We start from the raw sequence: 18,665 nt of genomic DNA, 5'->3' as shown, positions 1-18,665 counted from the left end.
AAACATAAATTGGTGGAAAAATAGGGTTAGGTAGCATCTGTACAAGAGAAAGAGACCCACACTTCCCTGGTCACACACTCATTTCACCCCCGCCATTGGGATGAAGGTACAGGAGCCTGAAAACTAACGTCCAGGTTCAGGAACAGCTTCTTCTCTACAGCCATCAGGCTGTTAAACACTACAACCTCATACAAGCTCTGAACTACATAGACTACTATTGTTATTTTTGCACTATTTTTGTTTGTTTCTTGTGTGTCACACACACACACATACACACATTTTTCTCATTTATTGTTTATAGTGTACTATGTTTACATATTCTGTTCTGCAAGTAAGAATGTAATTGTTCTATCTGGAACATATGACAATAAAACACTCTTGACTCTTGAAATGTGGATGTTAGATTTCACGTAGCAAGAACAGGGGGGTGCTGTCTGGGATTCCAGTTGACTGACAATAAGAATATGTAGAAACAACATTTGCAAGTATTAAGTATAGATGTTTTGTTTATGTCTTCTCTTACACAGGTAATGCAGCATCCAACAGAAGGTGGCCAAGTCCTCACCCTGCTCAGTAACCTAAAGCAAGCTGCAATAAAAGTGGCAGAAATCTGGATCTTTGCGTTGTCCAGCCAGCCAATTGATCATGAGGACAGTGCAATGCAGCCTGGTCAAAAAATAAAATCAACAGGTGGGATAGAATGCATTGCAACATGTATATCGAAAAAGAAATACTATTCATTCCAATAATAAGTACTGATATTTAGTTGACCCATGCATTCAGATTTGTGAACTGTTAATTTGGAAAGGTATACAAGGTTTATTAAGTGTTTCAATACCAATGTACAATAAGAAAAATGATTTTATTATATTGTAATTTTCTTGGGATGTGGAAAGTCATTCAGTCCATCGACTATATGCCAGCTCTTAGACCAAAACTGTTTCCTCCACAATTTTCCTCGTAACCTCGTCTCTCGCACATTGATACCCCTCTGATTCTTGCACCTCCATAAGCACGAGGGGTAATTTACAATAGCCAATTAACCTCACAACCCACACATCATTGGCATATGGGAGGAAACCACAGCACCCATAGAAATAACAGGTGGACGAAGTATATAACCAACCTTGTTGTATAGATTCTTCTTCAAGTAGCAATGTTACAAAATTTTGAGATTTTAAAAATCGTCTGTAATTTATCCCATCAGATAAAGCATAAAAATAAGTTTAATTTGACACCTAATTCACTTTCATATCTTCAGTATTAAAACTGTTATGGCCATTTTCATACTCGGAAATTACCATCTTGTTCCCTATTGCTTTTCCATTGACTTAACTCAAAAGCTGTGATCGAGGACAGCCAAAAGCCCATATCTTTCTTAAAAATTAATAGAACTGAAAGTAATTTTCAGTTATTATAGATTGAAGCATTCTGAAACAAATGGTGAATTTAAACTCCATATCGGCAAGAAAAATACTGCCGGTTCGTATGGGGGGAAAAAAATAACCGTTTCGCAACGTAAAAGTGAATTAAAGGCATCTTAAGGAGCACTTTTATACATAAAATAAACGCCTTTCATTTACCTGTCCCGTACCTGAAATCTGTCCCCATTGTCGACGTTGACGGCTTTAGAAGCTGATTTTAAAATCACTCCAGCGCTGAACTGAAAAAAAAAATACACAGAACGCCCGTCGGAACGATTCTTCAGCAAAAGCTTGCACTCCAACGAAATATAATCCAGGACAAGGTAGGAGAAACCCGCCTCCCCCCTCAAAGGCGCCAAAATGTCGCACACAGCCAGTGGCAGAATTGCAGCGCCGCTGAAGGTAAGTACTGTAACATACCTACTCCAAGGTGTTTAGTTTTTATTTTCAGTTTTTATTGAGTGTATACTCTTCCATATAAAAAATCATTTTGCTTCTTTTTCCTCAGGCTAATTGTATGGCTTCTTCCAGGCATTGATTACACGTTTTACATTTGTAGCTGCTCTCCAGAACCTTGTTCTCACTCCTCAATGTGGAATTTTGTGAGACCCGTCTGTAAATTTTACATGTGTCTGTAAATATTAACAGGCAAATTGATCGTGTAGTCTGCTGCTGCACATGTCAGCAACAACCACAGGTTTAGTTTGCAGAGCTCAACACACTGATTTTCTTCCTTCTATTATCCCTCCCACTCCGGACGGTAAATGGCATTATCTCTTTCGTTCCATCAAAAGTAAGATCAAGATTGTGATCAGAGATCATGGGAATGACTGAATGGGAAAACCCCTCTGTTCAACCCCTCTTCTGCTGTTTGAATGATGTTGGTGTTGTTGACTCCATATGGCCATTGGTTTATTTTAAATGATCTAGAACAGATTTAAAAATAATATACAATATGACCCTGTGAATATGGCCTTTGGAAACCATGTGCAAAATCACCAGTTCGTCAGGTATGGTACACTTGTCGTATAACCCATCTTAAATTATCATGGATCATCTTTCTCTATAATTGAAGAGCTTGCTACATTTACTGATCCAATCTCCAGCAATGTAATGAAATTAGTCACATTATTTTTAAAACTGTATATGGGTGTTAAGGCCTTAAAATGTAATTAAATGCAAGTACAGGTATATCCCTCATTATTTATGTCGTTTTTACAGTGTTAATTGCAACACTTAAACCAGAGATTTTTTGTGGTGCCTGATTTATTATTCGAATCTGCTTATAGCAATGCAAGCTTTTATGTTGTTGAGATGAATTTATTTGAAATTGCTTTTGTTATTTCACAGATAACTACTCGGAAGAAGAGTATGAAAGTTTCTCTTCTGAGCAGGAAGCCAGTGATGATGCAGTCCAAGGACAAGTATGTAGCACTCGAAATATCCACAAATATTTCTACATGTGTCCTTATATGGTCATGTCATAAGAGACAGGAGTAGAATTAGGCCATTTGTCCTATCAAGTCTGCCATTCAATCATGGCTGATCTATCCTCTCCCTTTTCCTGTTCTCCTGCCTTCTCCCCATTACCTCTGACACCCGTACTAATCAAGAATCTATCTACCTCTGCCTTAAATATCCACTGACTTGGCCTCCACAGCCTTCTGTGGCAAAGAATTCCACAGATTCACCACCCTCTGCCTAAAGATTTAAGTCTGCAACAAGCATCTCCACATCTCCAGTTCTGGCAAGACTTCCCCGCTTGTACTCCCCATCCTGCAATAAAGTCCCAGGTTCCATTTGCCTTCCTAATATCTTGGTGTTTCTACTTCCTAACTTTGTGCTTCATGGACAAGAATATACAGTCTCAATGTTTAAGAAGGAACTGCAGATGCTGGAAAATCGAAGGTAGACAAAAATGATGGAGAAACTCAGCGGGTGAGGCAGCATCTATGGAGCGAAGGAAATAGGCAACGTTTCGGGTCGAAACGTTGTGGAAGAAGGGTTTCGACCTGAAACGTTGCCATTTCCTTTGCTCCGTAGATGCTGCCTCACCCGCTGAGTTTCTCCAATATACAGCCTCATGCAGTCTCTCTCAATTTAAGGTATCATCCTGACTATTTCCCATATTATAAATCATCTACCAAATATTTATCCACTTGCTTAACCTATTTTGAGTCTCTTTGACCTGTAAATGGTAAATGCTCTGCTGCCCAGCTTCATTCTGGAATTCTGGGATAGGAGCATTGCATTTGACATTTACAAATCCATTTGAGTCTTTACAGTATTTTGGAAACTTTGAAACATCACAGCCAGTTTTTCAGCTGCCATTTCTTTTCAGACTCACACCAGGTCCAAGACATTTGCAACCTTAAATCCTCTTTGGTCAACTTAAATCCTCTTTGGTCCTATGATAGGGATTTTAAGTGCCTTTCTCCTTCAAGAGTCAAGAGTGTTTAATTATCATACAGTGTCCTCCATAATGTTTGGGACAAAGACCCATCGTTTATTTATTTGCCTCTGTACTCCACAATTTGAGATTTGTAATAGAAAAAAATTGTTAAAGTACACATTGACAGATTTTATTGAAGTGTATTTTTATTCATTTTGGTTTAACCATGTAGAAATTACAGCTGTGTTTATACATAGTCCCCCCCATTTCTGGGCACCATAATGTTTGGGACACATGGCTTCACAGGTGTTTATAATTGCTCAGGTGTGTTTAATTGCCTCCTTAATGTAGGTATAAGAGAGCTCTCAGCACCTAGTCTTTCCTCCAGTTTTTCCATCACCTTTGGAAACTTTTATTGCTGTTTATCAACGTGAGGACCAAAGTTGTGCCAATGAAAGTCAAATAAGCCTTTATGAGACTGAGTAACAAGAATAAAACTGTTAGAGACATCAGCAAACCTTAGGCTTACCAAAATCAACTGTTTGGAACATCATTAAGAAGAAAGAAAGCACTGGTGAGCTTGCTAATCACAAAGTGACTGGCAGGCTAAGGAAGACATCCCCAGCTGATGATAGAAGAATTCTCTCTCTATAATAAAGAAAACCCCCCATCCCATGTCCGACAGATTAGAAACACTCTTCAGGAGACAGATGTGGATTTGTCAATGACCACTGTCCGCTGAAGACGGAAGTTGCGGCGCTGGTGAACGGCTGCGGCTCGCCTGCAGTCTGTTTGTTTTTACTTTTTTGTGTTTTTTTCATTTTGTCTAGCTAGGTTTTTGTTTTTTTAGGTTGTGTTTATGTGTGTGGGGGGGGGGGGGGGGGTTTGAAACGGGGCTTGCTGTCTCTCCCTTCGGGGGAATGCGACGTTTTTGTCGTATCCCCCTTCTCTGCCTCCGTCTGCGCTGAGGCCTAATGGCGGAGCTGGCGACCTCGAGGCTCCGGAGGCAGCCTGTCAGGACTCGCCCTGGGCTCACTCCCGTGAGGGCGGCCCAGCTCGGGGCTGGAACGGCGCTCCCGTGATGGGCTGTGATGCTCCCGTGAGGGCGGCCTGGCGAGGGGCTGTGACGCTCCCGTGTGGGCGGCCCAGCCCGAGGGTAACGCCGTTCCCGTGAGGGCAGTCCGGCTCGGGGCTGAGAGGCTCACGTGAGGGCGACCCGGCTCGGGGCTGGAACGGTGCTCCGTGGCTGAGACGGCGTTCTGGCGGCCGTGGGCCAGTGGACGACGTCGTCAACAGCTGCGTCCGCTGGACTGGAAGGCGGGAGTTTCGACCGGCCCGTTCGTGGAGCTCGGTGAGCTGCGGGACTGATTTACCATCCCTAAGAAGATTTTTGCCTCCATCACAGTGAGGAGCTGCTTGGTGGACTCACTGTGGTGGATGTTAATTTGTGTTTACTGTCTGTTCTGTTGTCTATTATTGTATGTATGACTGCAGGCACGAAATTTCTGAAAGGTCTGAATGACAATAAAGGAAATTCAATTCAATTCAATTCAATTCAAGACTTCATGAACAGAAATAGAGGCTACACTGCAAGATGCAAACCACTGGTTAGCTGCAAAAATAGGATGGCCGGGTTACAGTTTGCCAAGAAGTACTTAAAAGAGCAACCACAGTTCTGGAAAAAGGTCTTGTTTACAGATGAGACGGAGATTAACATATCAGAGTGATGGTAAGAGCAAAGTATGTAGGAGAGAAGGAACTGCCCAAGATCCAATGCATAACCACCTCATCTGTCAAACATGGTGGGGGGGAGGGTGGGGGGGGGGGGGGGGGGGTGTTATGGCCTGGGCATGTATGGCTGCTGAAGTACTGGCTCACTTATCTTCATTGATGATACAAATGCTGATGGTGGTAACATAATGAATTCTGAAGTGTATAGACACATTCTATTTGTTCGTTCAAATAAATGCCTCGATATAATTGGCCAGTGGTTAATTTTACAGCAAGACAATGATCCCAAACATACTGTTAAAGCAACAAAGGAGTATTTCAAAGGGAAAGAATGGTAAATTCTTGAGTGGCCAAGTCAATCACCCGATCTGAACCCAATTGAGCATGCCTTTTTAATGCTGAAGAGAAAACTGAAGGGGACTAGCCCCCAAAACAAGCATAAGCTAAAGATGGCTGCAATACAGGCCTGGCAGAGCATCACCAGAGAAGCCACCCAGTAATTTGTGATATCCACGAATCACGGTCTTCAAGCAGTCGTTGCATGCAAAGGATATGCAACAAAATACTAAACATGACTACTTTCATTTACATGACATTGCTGTGTCCCAACCATTATGGTGCCCTGAAGTGAGGGGACAATGTATAAACACTGCTGTAGTTTCTACATGGTGAAACCAAAATGTATAAAAATGGCCTCTATTAAAATCTGACAAAGTGCAGTTTAACCATGTGATTTGTGGAGTACAGATAAATGATGGGTCTTTGTACCAAACATTATGGAGGGCACTGTATGTCCTCAATTAAATTCTTACATGCAGCAGCACAATAATATATGTAAACATAGTACACTGTAAAGAACATAATAAACAAGAAAAAAAGTTCAGTTTGTGCAAATAAACATACGCGCGTACACACACCACACACACCCCACACACATCCCCACTCACACACACACATGCCCCTACACACACACCCCCACACACATGCGCACACACACACCCACACCTCCACACACACCCCCCCACACACCCTCCCACACACACACGCACACACATACACCCCCACACACCCACAGACACCGGGCACACACACCCCGCACACACACCCACACACACCCGCACACACACCCGCACACACACCACACACACCAAATAACAAACAAAAAAAATAATTTAAAAAGCCAAAACCAATGCCTTCTCTTTCTCCTTCCATTTTCTGCCGATATTGGAATGCTTTTAGTTCTTTTTCAGTGAAGGTGGATACAAAATATTTATTCCAAGTCTCTGCCTTACTTTATTTCCAGCTATTAATTCACCAGTTTTCATTCTCTGTGACCAAAGTGTACCTTGGCTATGCTTACATTTTGCATACTTGTGGCAGTTCTCAGTGTCATTCTTGTTTCTTGTTATGTTCGGCCTTTAAATTATTTGTCATCTCTTGCTGGTTTCTCCATATGTCTCTATCTTCTGGCCTATTAACCTTTGTAACATTCTGTCCTTTTAATTTGAACCTTCCTTTGATATAATTTATTTTCTTTCTCTATGAATATATTTCTGAAAGAAATATATTCATGTTAAGAATTATAAAAAGTCTCTTTGTTTTTCTGCCACTGTCTATTGCAGGATAGGTTCCCAACCCTTTTCGTCCCGTTTACCCCTGGCAACTTTAATAGCACGTAACAAAGCTATTTCACTTATTTATGAACAACTAATGATGAACAGATACCAGTATACCAGAACTAAACAGTCAGTCAGTCAATGAAAAAAAATATGTACCAATCCGGAATCCGGGTAGGTGAAATTTACCTCCTGGGGGTAAAATTTACCCCAGGTTGGGAACCCTTGGTCTATTGTATCATGTTGCAATCTATTTTCACAGTTCATTTTTTGCAAACCTATATTTCTCACTATCAAACTGGATGTGATATTTCATTGTTATGATAATTTTGCATTATGCATGACCGGATCTGTTGCCTGGTTGGTTCACAATTTATTCCAATTTTCGAAACTAGTGATGAACACAATAATTAGCCGTAAACGGGTTTAATAATGCGGATTGGGTATGTTTGAGGCACTGTCTAAAGCAGGCACGATGAGCCGGGAGGTTTCTCCTTTTAAAAATGAAACGTATTCATGTATAACTATTTAACATTTGCACAGACTGGAGGGAAATTTATTTGCACCCTTTGTACATCCAGAAAATATTTGAGTCTAGCCCTGTGTGAATGGGGGAAATTAGATTTGTTCTTATATCCTCACCTCCCTGTGATATTCCTCACCTTTCCTAAAGAAGATTTTAGTTTATTAAACCACTAGTCGGCACTTATCCTGGGCAAGCACCATCCAATTGTCTCCTCCCTCACTCTTTCCCCATAGCCCTGAGGTAACCCCAGACTTCATCGCAAAACATTCCCGTTGAATTGAACTCAAATGTATATAATTAGGAAAGAAAAAATAGATTATGAAAGAAAACTGGCAGGGAACATAAAAACTGACTGCAAAAGTTTTTATAGATATGTGAAAAGAAAGAGATTAGTTAAAACAAATGTAGGTCCCTTGCAGTCAGAAACAGGTGAGTTGATCATGGGGAACAAGGATATGGCTACCAATTGAATAACTACTTTGGTTCCATCTTCACTAAGGAAGACATAAATAATCTGCCGGAAATAGCAGGGGACTGCGGGTCAAAGGAGTTGGAGGAATTGAGTGAAATCCAGGTTAGCCGGGAAGTGGTGTTGGGTAAATTGAATGGATTAAAGGCCGATAAATCCCCAGTGCCAGATAGGCTGCATCCCAGAGTATTTAAGGAAGTAGCTCCAGAAATAGTGGATGCATTAGTAATAATCCTTCAAAACTCTTTAGATTATGGAGTAGTTCCTGAGGATTGGCGGGTAGCAAACGTAACCCCACTTTTTAAGAAGGGAGGGAGAGAGAAAACGGGGAATTACAGACCAGTTAGTCTAACATCGGTAGTGGGGAAACTGCTAGAGTCAGTTATTAAAGATGGGATAGCAGCACATTTGGAAAGTGGTGAAATCATTGGACAAAGTCAGCATGGATTTATGAAAGGTAAATCATGTCTGACGAATCTTATAGAATTTTTCGAGGATGTAACTAGTAGCGTGGATAGGGGAGAACCAGTGGATGTGGTGTATCTGGACTTCCAGAAGGCTTTCGACAAGGTCCCACATAAGAGATTAGTATACAAACTTAAAGCACATGGCATTGGGGGTTCAGTATTGATGTGGATAGAGAACTGGCTGGCAAACAGGAAGCAAAGAGTAGGAGTAAACGGGTCCTTTTCACAATGGCAGGCAGTGACTAGTGGGGTACCGCAAGGCTCAGTGCCAGGACCCCAGCTATTTACAATATATATTAATGATCTGGATGAGGGAATTGAAGGCAATATCTCCAAGTTTGCGGATGACACTAAGCTGGGGGGCAGTGTTAGCTGTGAGGAGGATGCTAGGAGACTGCAAGGTGACTTGGATAGGCTGGGTGAGTGGGCAAATGTTTGGCAGATGCAGTATAATGTGGATAAATGTGAGGTTATCCATTTTGGTGGCAAAAACAGGAAAGCAGACTATTATCTAAATGGTGGCCGATTAGGAAAAGGGGAGATGCAGCGAGACCTGGGTGTTATGGTACACCAGTCATTGAAAGTAGGCATGCAGGTGCAGCAGGCAGTGAAGAAAGCGAATGGTATGTTAGCTTTCATAGCAAAAGGATTTGAGTATAGGAGTAGGGAGGTTCTACTGCAGTTGTACAGGGTCTTGGTGAGACCACACCTGGAGTATTGCGTACAGTTTTGGTCTCCAAATCTGAGGAAGGACATTATTGCCATAGAGGGAGTGCAGAGAAGGTTCACCAGACTGATTCCTGGGATGTCAGGATTGTCTTATGAAGAAAGACTGGATAGACTTGGTTTATACTCTCTAGAATTTAGGAGATTGAGAGGGGATCTTATAGAAACTTACAAAATTCTTAAGGGGTTGGACAGGCTAGATGCAGGAAGATTGTTCCCGATGTTGGAGAAGTCCAGGACAAGGGGTCACAGCTTAAGGATAAGGGGGAAATCCTTTAAAACCGAGATGAGAAAAACTTTTTCCACACAGAGAGTGGTGAATCTCTGGAACTCTCTGCCACAGAGGGTAGTTGAGGCCAGTTCATTGGCTATATTTAAGAGGGAGTTAGATGTGGCCCTTGTGGCAAAAGGGATCAGAGGGAATGGAGAGAAGGCGGGTACGGGATACTGAGTTGGATGATCAGCCATGATCATATTGAATGGCGGTGCAGGCTCGAAGGGCCAAATGGCCTACTCCTGCACCTAATTTCTATGTTTCTATGTTTCTATATGAATAATGTAAGTGTATGGAAGAGTTTCATGACATTTAGCCTTATTACATGTGCATTTCACAGTCCATTTGAGGTAAATTTGTCTTTCTTCATCCCAGCTAGAGTGTTAAATGACTTTTGAAATGGGAAAGTAAAAGGGGTGCTAACTATGGAATAGTTCCTAATGTGACATGTCTATATCCATTGATTAGTTTTCACCTTTTTTTTCAAGGATATGGAAGATGATGAATATGATATGGGTAAGCCAAAAAAACAAAGGAGGACAATCGTGAGAACAACCTCAATTACAAGGGTTAGTCTGGTTTAATTTGCAAATACTATTTTTCCAATATATTGAAATTTTGAGATGACAATATCCATGCAGCATGTCTCATTACTCATTTTATGTAAATATACATACCAATGTGTTTCTTTGCTGTTGACTGGTAAAATCTATCCATACTTCCCCTCCATATCAATTCAACATCAACTAAGCCATTTTCCTAAAAGAACATTTGTACCAGAACAATCATCTCTTGCTCGTTGCTGTAGAAAGCACAACTGCACCAGAATAATTTGAGTCTGATGCTATCTATTGTGGGATTTGAGTGAAATTACCAATTTTTAAAGTCACGGCCATATTTGCAGCCAATCAAGACCATCTTGAGTTTGTATGAAATTAGTTTTATCCAGCATTAAGCAGAGAATTTCACACTAATCTGTCAGTTATAATGCAAAAAAAGAAAAGCTGCTGGAGGAACTGAGCAAGTCGGACAGTGTTTATGAAGGGAAATGGAATGGTGGCTTTTCATCCAGACTAAGGATGAAGAGGGAGTCTTGACATAAACCATAGTCTGTCTATTTCCCTCCACATTTGCTGCCTGACCTGATGAGTTCCTCTGATCGTTGGTTTTGTTACTACAGATTTGAGTATCTGCAGTCTCTCATGCATCAATTATGAGGACAATGTTGACAGTGAAAGAGTAACGAGCGCCCTCGTCTAGTTCACTGCCCTTTCATAAATTAGTTAGTTATAATTAGTGAAATATCATCTTTTTGAATTTGCATTGCTCAGAATGTATCCTTTTTGGGGAGTCAGATGTGGGGTGAAGGTGATTGTGGTTCTCATAGTTTAATGTTTTTTCCAGCAACAGAACTTCAAGCAGAAAGTAGTCGCTTTACTAAGGAGGTTCAAAGTTTCAGATGAGGTATGAAATTGACATTCTTGTACTTTTCATGGATGCAGGGTATCATTGCAGTGCACAGTAATTCTCCATTACGATGTCTCAATCAACCAAGTATTCCAACACCGATGAAGGTTCTTCAATTGTCTGCTGTACAAGAGGGACATGTCCAATCTTTTCTCATTTGATACAAAATAGAGCCTGGCATCATTGAATGACAGTTAAAAACCCTGATTCATTTCCCTCCATTTTCAGTGACCTTGGAATCCGAAGATTGCTCCCTGGCGTTTTCACAACCATGGGCTGGATTAGCAGATTCAGTGTTAATTGTCAGCTAGTTCTCTCTTGTATGTTCTTGAAGCTGTTGACTGTTTGATACCATTCAACAAATATTGATTATCTTCCCGTAGCCCTCCCTATTCATGGTCATGATTGTCAAGTTATCCATTGGTGACAATTGACAGCAAATGTCTGGCCCCTTCCTAACCCCCTGAAATCCAGCTGAATCCTTTACATCTATGTTAGTTGAGACCTGCATTTGAATGCAGAAAACCTGTCAGAGCAATGTTGTGGTCTACTTGTTGTTACTTTGTAAAATGTGGACCTTTGTCAGAGGGCCTTTAACACCTGTTTTGACCAACTAGGTCAAAACACATTTCAGGAAAATTGAGATATTGTCTTGAATAATGAGATAAATAGCATATCTATGTTACTTGTGGTTGTTTTTATTAAAATAAGTTAACACAATGAATAATCCAGACAATTCCGTTATTGCAGCCAAAATTGTTTCTCTATATTTTTCTTTACTAAGGAAGAGATAATTTGTATATCAAAGCAAGGTTGGAATAAAAACAATGCAAATTGGTTGTAGGTCCTTGACTCGGAGCAGGATCCCACAGATAACGTGCAAGAAGTGGAAGAGGACTTAGACCTGCTGTACGATAGCCTGGATGTGGAGAATCCCAGTGACAGCGGCCCTGATATGGACGACGATGACAGTGTACTCAGCACTCCAAAACCAAAGCTCAAGTATGGAGGGCACTTATACCGTTCTGTTAATCAACTTACCAATTATATGGTTAATGTTGCTGCATTGAGATTGAGTCAGAGCTGCACTTTAAAATGCGTTAAATGTTTTTGTTGTTAAAATGTTGAATCTAAATGTAATTACACAGGTCTTATTAGTATCGAAGGACATTCCAAAAAGATTTAGGGTCAAATAAGTGCAGGAAATTGCTGTAAAATTGCAAGGAGGTCATGACCAGATCTAGTGGGTTTCAATCTTGAGAGGGAGGTCTATTCTTACCGGGACTGCAGTGAAAGCCGTTTGATCATCTCCAAAATGTTGCAGTGGGATCTATAATAGAAATGTGAGAGCACAGCCTGGTTGATAGTGCATTGCTCTTTTGTGACTACACTGGACTTTGAACATAAGTCTATGTAGTGCAGCTCGAATTCACCATTAGCCAACTTGGAAGATCAAGTGCTCCCACTGAGACCTGTTTGACACTTGGCTGTCGAATTTCTCACAATTGAATGGGGGTGTTGGACTTTTTTGAAGGACACTTTGAAAGAGTCTATGAATCTTTTCCTCAATTCACTCCGTTCAATCTTGGCATGACAGAGCCACGAGGAGAATCAGGCTGATAAACAGCGTGGCTTGCCCATGGTGCCAACTGTAGTAAGGGTCATAGTTCTGTAGATGTTGCCATGGGACGGGGGGGTTATTGATTTTTCTTATCCTGCTATTGAATATGGTGAATTTTTGTGAAACGTTAAGGTAACTCTTCAGTGCTTTGTGATCTTAGCATACGGGAGAGCAGAAATGATCATTTTCCAATAGACCATGATGACTCGATCTTTTCTTTATTCTGCCTTCAGTGGGATGAGACACTTAACCACATTTTCCAGGATCTCTTCGTGGACCTTTATTATTATTTGAGTCGTGTTTTGCAGTTGGGGACGGGGAAAAGATTAGCAGTAGATATTGACTGTAAGGCTGAGTGAGAAATCGCAGAGATGTAACGACCAAACAGGCACTGACAACTTTTGGTCTGACCATTGCCAAATCCACTCTGTTAATTCTGTCAGCCTGGTTCCAAAAATATGGTGGCATTTAAATATTGCCATCAGAAGTCAACGTTGAAGGTCTCACAAGCTTGCACAGTTCTTGGGCAACCTGATGAGCTTTACCCAACAGAACTACAAGTGTTCACAGTATCTGATTTGATTCCACCATAATTAGCATATGTGAAAAGATTATTGGCTTCACTATCAGAAAACATCTTGATAAGAATGACCAATAGATGAACAAAGTAATCTATGAATTGGAAATGCTAATACTCTCAAGGGGGAAAAAAGGCTGTATTGGCAACGGAAAACGCACAACCTAAAGAATAGGTATTGGGTAGAAAGAGTACAGATGGTCCCACAATCTCTGATATCCCGATCATGTGTGGAATTTTCAATGTTATTGAAGTGTCTTAAAGTCTAAACACCTAAGGTCCCATCCAACCCCGCTTGAGAATCAAGAACCGAGGTGAACTTTGGTTCACCTTCGGTTAACGACAGAGAAATAGTTAACACCCCATGGAAGGGATGTTTTAAAGTTCCTTTCAATGTTCAAAGTGAGTTATTTTGACTGTGTTCCACAACAAACTCTCTAGACTAGTCTTGCTGTCATTCTGACTGCAAGAGATCAAGAAGGCTATGCGTTAGCTGGAAAATGTGTAAGGGATCAGAATACATTACTGCTGACTTTAGTCACAAAGTCACAAATCTACAGCCTTATAGAAACATAGAAAATAGGTGCAGGAGTAGGCCATTCAGCCCTTCGAGCCTGCACCCCCATTCAATATGATCATGGCTGATCATCCAACTCAGTATCCTACCTGCCCTCTCTCCATACCCCCTAATCCCTTTAGCCACAAGGGCCACATCTAACTACCTCTTAAATATAGCCAATGAACTGGCCTCAACTACCTTCTGTGGCAGAGAGTTCCAGAGAGTCACCACTCTCTGTGTGAAAAACAGCTGAGAAGAGTAGGGTGTGCTAAAGGCTTTGGAGATGGCATAATTGTAATTGTCACCCAGAGGTGCCATAAGGGGACCCCAGTCTGTTGCCATGTCAGCTGAATAAAAACAACCTCTGAATTTACCATCTGAGTGCCATTATCTATCACTGCCCAGTCTGGAATGGTTTAGAGATATATTGCCTTCCCTCTCAAGAATTGGATTGTCACTGCACTTGTAAAATTCAACTTGATCATGCTCAAATTAGACCCACAGTGAGAAGATATATATTTTTAACCAGACTTAACTCTCGTCAAATATCCATGTCTGGCCTGTAGATGATACATGCACTCACATTATCAGCATTGAGGATCCAGTGCCCTACTTCATGATTGAATGCTCGTCTCGAGGAGCGTGAAGAGTGTATTATTAATCATAAAATCATATATCTAAATCAAGTCATAAATCCACAAGCACTTTTAAGTGGCACTGATCCAAATCTGAGAAGCTACAACTTGTTTTTCCAAAAACAACACATAAATTGGCCACAGACTGACCAGTCCTGTTCTGAACATGAGATTTGTGCTGATACTAGAGCAAGGAAACTTTCATTTTATTATTTTAAGATGGTTTTATACTGAGATCGGTGGTAATAATTCAACAATAATTTCTCCATATTCTACTTTGAATCAATCAGAATCAGAAATTTGTATGGTCAAAGTTTGATTCAACATAATAATAAATGCATGTATTATCACGGGTATCCTGTGTTGTCGGACACCTTCAGGGCTGAGAAATAAAAGACAAGTGCTGGAATAACTGAGGCAGCATCTCTGGAGAACATGGATAGGTGATGTTAGACTTTATTTTGGAGGTATACAGTGCAGAAACAGGTCCTTTATCCCACTGTGTGTGTGTGTTGGCTTGGGATCACGCCAACACTATTCTACACACTAGGGACTATTTACAATTTTACCAAAGCTAATTCACCGGCAAACCTGTGCGGAAACCGGAACACACGGCGAAAATCCACGCAATCACAGGGAGAACGTGCAAACTCCGTACAGACAGCACCCACAGACAGGATCGAACCAGGGTCTCTGGTGCTGTAAGGCAGCAACTTTACTGCTGAGCCACTGTGACAGTCACTGTGATATATGGGGTTGGGACACTTCCTCAGTCTGACCTGCTGAGTTACTCCAGTGACTCTTGTAAGCCAGCATCTGCAGTTCCTCGTGTCTCCATTTTAAGAGCTGAGAGACTGTTTCCTTGGATTTGAAAAGCCACAACTAAGGGATGTAGGTTAAACATTCTGAACTAGAATGCGAAAAAAATGTCTTGGGTGGATGTATTCTCTACTCGAGGAGCGTATTGAGTACAAATTTGATTGAGCAAGAAAGAACAGGATAGAAGATAAGGCATGATCATATTGAATTGCAGAGAAGGCTGTGGGGATTGTGTGACTGACCATTACTTTTACATATCTTCATATTTAAACAGATGTGTAAAAGGAAAACCTGCTTCGGTCTCTGAAGGAGTTATCCCTTAAACAGCACCACTTTGACGGTGCTCTGAATGCTTTTTGACTGTGCTTTGTCTTAATTTATTGGAGTTATGCTGTAATTCCCCATCAGCTTTGCCTGCCCTTTTGATTGTGAATGTTGTTTTGCAGACCCTACTTTGAAGGCTTGTCTCACTCCAGCTCTCAGACTGAAATTGGCAGCATCCACAGCTTGAGGAGCCAGACCCGGGAGCCACCCAGTCCTGTAAGAGACTCACATTAATTACATCAGCCATCACTGTAAATTGTGTTCTTGACTGAAATAGGAAAGCTTTCTCAATTGAAGTAAAGTCAAAAAATGAGTTGGTAATGTTTTGGCTCCTTCGAATAGAGCCGGCAATTCCATAGCACTATTTTCATTAAGGTCATAACAAAACAGGACCAGGAATAGGCCACTCAGACCTTCCTCACCATTCAATATGATCATGTCGGATATAGAAATATAGGTGCAGCCAGCACCCCATTCAATATGATCATGGCTGATCATCTAAAATCAGTACCCCGTTCCTGCTTTTTCCCCCATACCCCTTGATTCCTTTAGCCCCAAGACTTAAATCTAACTCTCTCTTGAAAACCTCCAGCGAATTGGCCTCCATTACATAGAAACATAGAAAAAAGGTGCAGGAGGCGGCAATTCGGCCCTTTGAGCCAGCACCATCATTCAATGTGATCATGGCTGATCATCCACAATCAGTACCTCGTTCCTGCCATCTGCCCCATATCCCCGCTATCTTTAAGAGCCCTATCTAGATTTCTCTTGGAAGTATCCAGAGAACCGGCCTCCAGCGCCCTCTGAGGCAGAGAATTCCACAGACTCACAACTCTCTGTGTGAAAAAGTATTTTCACATCTCCATTCTAAATGGCTTACCCCTTATTCTGAAACTGTGGCCCCTAGTTCTGGACTCCCCAACATCGGGAACAAGTTTCCTGCTTCGAACGTGTCCAAACCCTTAATAATCTTATATGTTTTAATAAGATGCCCTCTCATCCTTCTAAATTCCAGAGTATAGAAGCCCAGCATATGACAGTCCCGCCATCCCGGGAATTAACCTGTGAGCCTACGCTGCACTCCCTCAATAGCAAGAATGTCCTTCCTCAAATTTGGAGACCAAAACCACACACAATGCGCCCGGTGTGGTATCATTAGGGCCCTGTACAACTGCACAAGGACCTCTTTGCTCCTATATTCAACTCCTCTTGTTATGAAGGCCATCATGCTTTCTTCACTGCCTGCTGTACCTGCATGGTACTTTCAGTAACTGATGAACAAGAACCCCCAGATCCCGTTGTACTTCTCCTTTTCCCAACTTGACACCATTTAGATAATTATCTGCCTTCCTGTTTTTGCTACCAATTTTTGGATAACCTCACATTTATCCATATTAAACTGCATCTGCCCACTCACCCAACCTGTCCTAGTCACCTTCATTCAATTAGCATCCTCCTCACAGTTCACACTGGCACCCAGCTTTGTGTCATTTGCAAATTTGCTATTGTTACTTTGAATCCCTTCATCTAAATCAATGATGAATATTGTAAATAGCTGCGGTTGCAGCACGAAGCCTTGCGGTACCCCACTAGTCACTGCCTGCCATTCTGAAAGGGACCCGTTAATCCCTACTCTTTGTTTCCTGTCTGTCAACCAATTTTCTATCCATGTCAGTACTCTACCCCCAACACCATGTGCCCTAATTTTGCCCACTAATCTCCCATGTGGGACCTTATTGAATGCTTTCTGAAAGTTCATGTACACTACATCCACTGGCTCTCCTTTATTCATTTTCCTAGTTACATCCTCAAAAAATTCCAAAAGATTAGTCAAGCATGATTTCCCCTTCGTAAATCCTGTTACTGCTATCCAAATGTGCTGCTATTTCATCTTTTATGATTGACTCCAGCATCTTCCCCACCACTGATGTCAGGCTAAACTGGTCTAAAATTCCCTTTCTTTCTCCAGCCTTTCTTAAAAAGTGGGATAACATTAGCTACCCTCCAATCCACAGGAACTGATCCTGAATTTGTAGAACATTGGAAAATGATCACCAATGCATCCACAATTTCCAGTGCCACTTCCTTAAGTATCCTGGGATGCAGACCATCAGGCCCTGGGGATTTATCAGCCTTCAGTCCTATCAGTCTACCCAACACCATTTTCTGCCTAATGTGGATTTCCTTCAGCTCCTCTGCCACCCCAGGTCCTCTGGCAACAAGTACACGAGGAAGATTGTTTGTGTCTTCCTCAGTGAAGACAGATCCAAAGTACTTGTTTAACTCATCTGCCATTTCCTTGTTCCCATAATAAATTCACCCTTTTCAGTCGTCAAGGGTCCAACTTGGGTCTTAACTATTTTTTCCTCATCACATACCCTAAAGAAGCTTTTACTATCCTCCTTTATATTCTTGGCTATCTTACCTTCGTACAACATCTTTTCTCCCCGTATTGCCTTTTTAGTTATCTTCTGTTGCTCTTTAAACATTACCCAATCCACTGGCTTCCCACTCATTTTTGCTATGTTGCACTTCTCTTTTATTTTTATACTGTCCCTGACTTTCGTTGTCAGCCACGGTCGCCCCTTACTCCCGTTGGAATCTTTCTTCCTCTTTGGAATTAAATGATCCTGCACCTTCTTATTATTCCCAGAAATACCTGCCATTGTTGTTCCACTGTCATCCCTGCTAGGGTATCTTTCCAGTCAACTTGGGCCAGCTCCTCCCTCTTGGCTTCATAGTCCTCTTTATTCAACTGCAATACTGACGCCTCCAATTTACCCTTCTACCTCTCAAATTGCAGATTAAAACTTATCATATTATGGTCACTACCTCCTAATGGCTCCTTAACCTCAAATTCCCTTATCAAATCCGGTTCATTACAGAACACTAAATCCAGAATTGCCTTCTCCCTGGTAGGCTCCAGTACAAGCTGCTCTAAGAATCCATCACGGAGGCACTCCACAAACTCCTTTTCTTGGGGTCCAATACCAACATGATTTACCCAGTCTACCTGCATGTTGAAATTCCCCCATAAC

The 18,665-nt window shown here is 41.5% G+C and overlaps 1 protein-coding gene across 3 annotated transcripts in view; it reads left to right on the top strand.

Annotated features, from left to right (window-relative positions):
* Window positions 1-18,665, top strand: part of LOC129700408 (phosphofurin acidic cluster sorting protein 2-like) — a 225,741-nt gene that overhangs the window by 137,496 nt on the left and 69,580 nt on the right. For all 3 annotated transcript variants that reach the window (XM_055640862.1, XM_055640861.1, XM_055640860.1), the window contains exons 5-10: window positions 528-690; window positions 2,775-2,848; window positions 10,114-10,194; window positions 11,030-11,089; window positions 11,937-12,094; window positions 15,750-15,843. In XM_055640862.1, coding sequence (XP_055496837.1) covers window positions 528-690; window positions 2,775-2,848; window positions 10,114-10,194; window positions 11,030-11,089; window positions 11,937-12,094; window positions 15,750-15,843 — 630 coding nt within the window. The remainder of the gene's footprint in view (window positions 1-527; window positions 691-2,774; window positions 2,849-10,113; window positions 10,195-11,029; window positions 11,090-11,936; window positions 12,095-15,749; window positions 15,844-18,665) is intronic.

This window comes from Leucoraja erinacea, chromosome 9 (genome assembly GCF_028641065.1).
Source record: "Leucoraja erinacea ecotype New England chromosome 9, Leri_hhj_1, whole genome shotgun sequence".
NCBI lineage: Eukaryota > Metazoa > Chordata > Chondrichthyes > Rajiformes > Rajidae > Leucoraja > Leucoraja erinaceus.
Note: the sequence above shows the minus strand (reverse complement) of the source record. Positions and strands in the feature narration are given on the sequence as shown.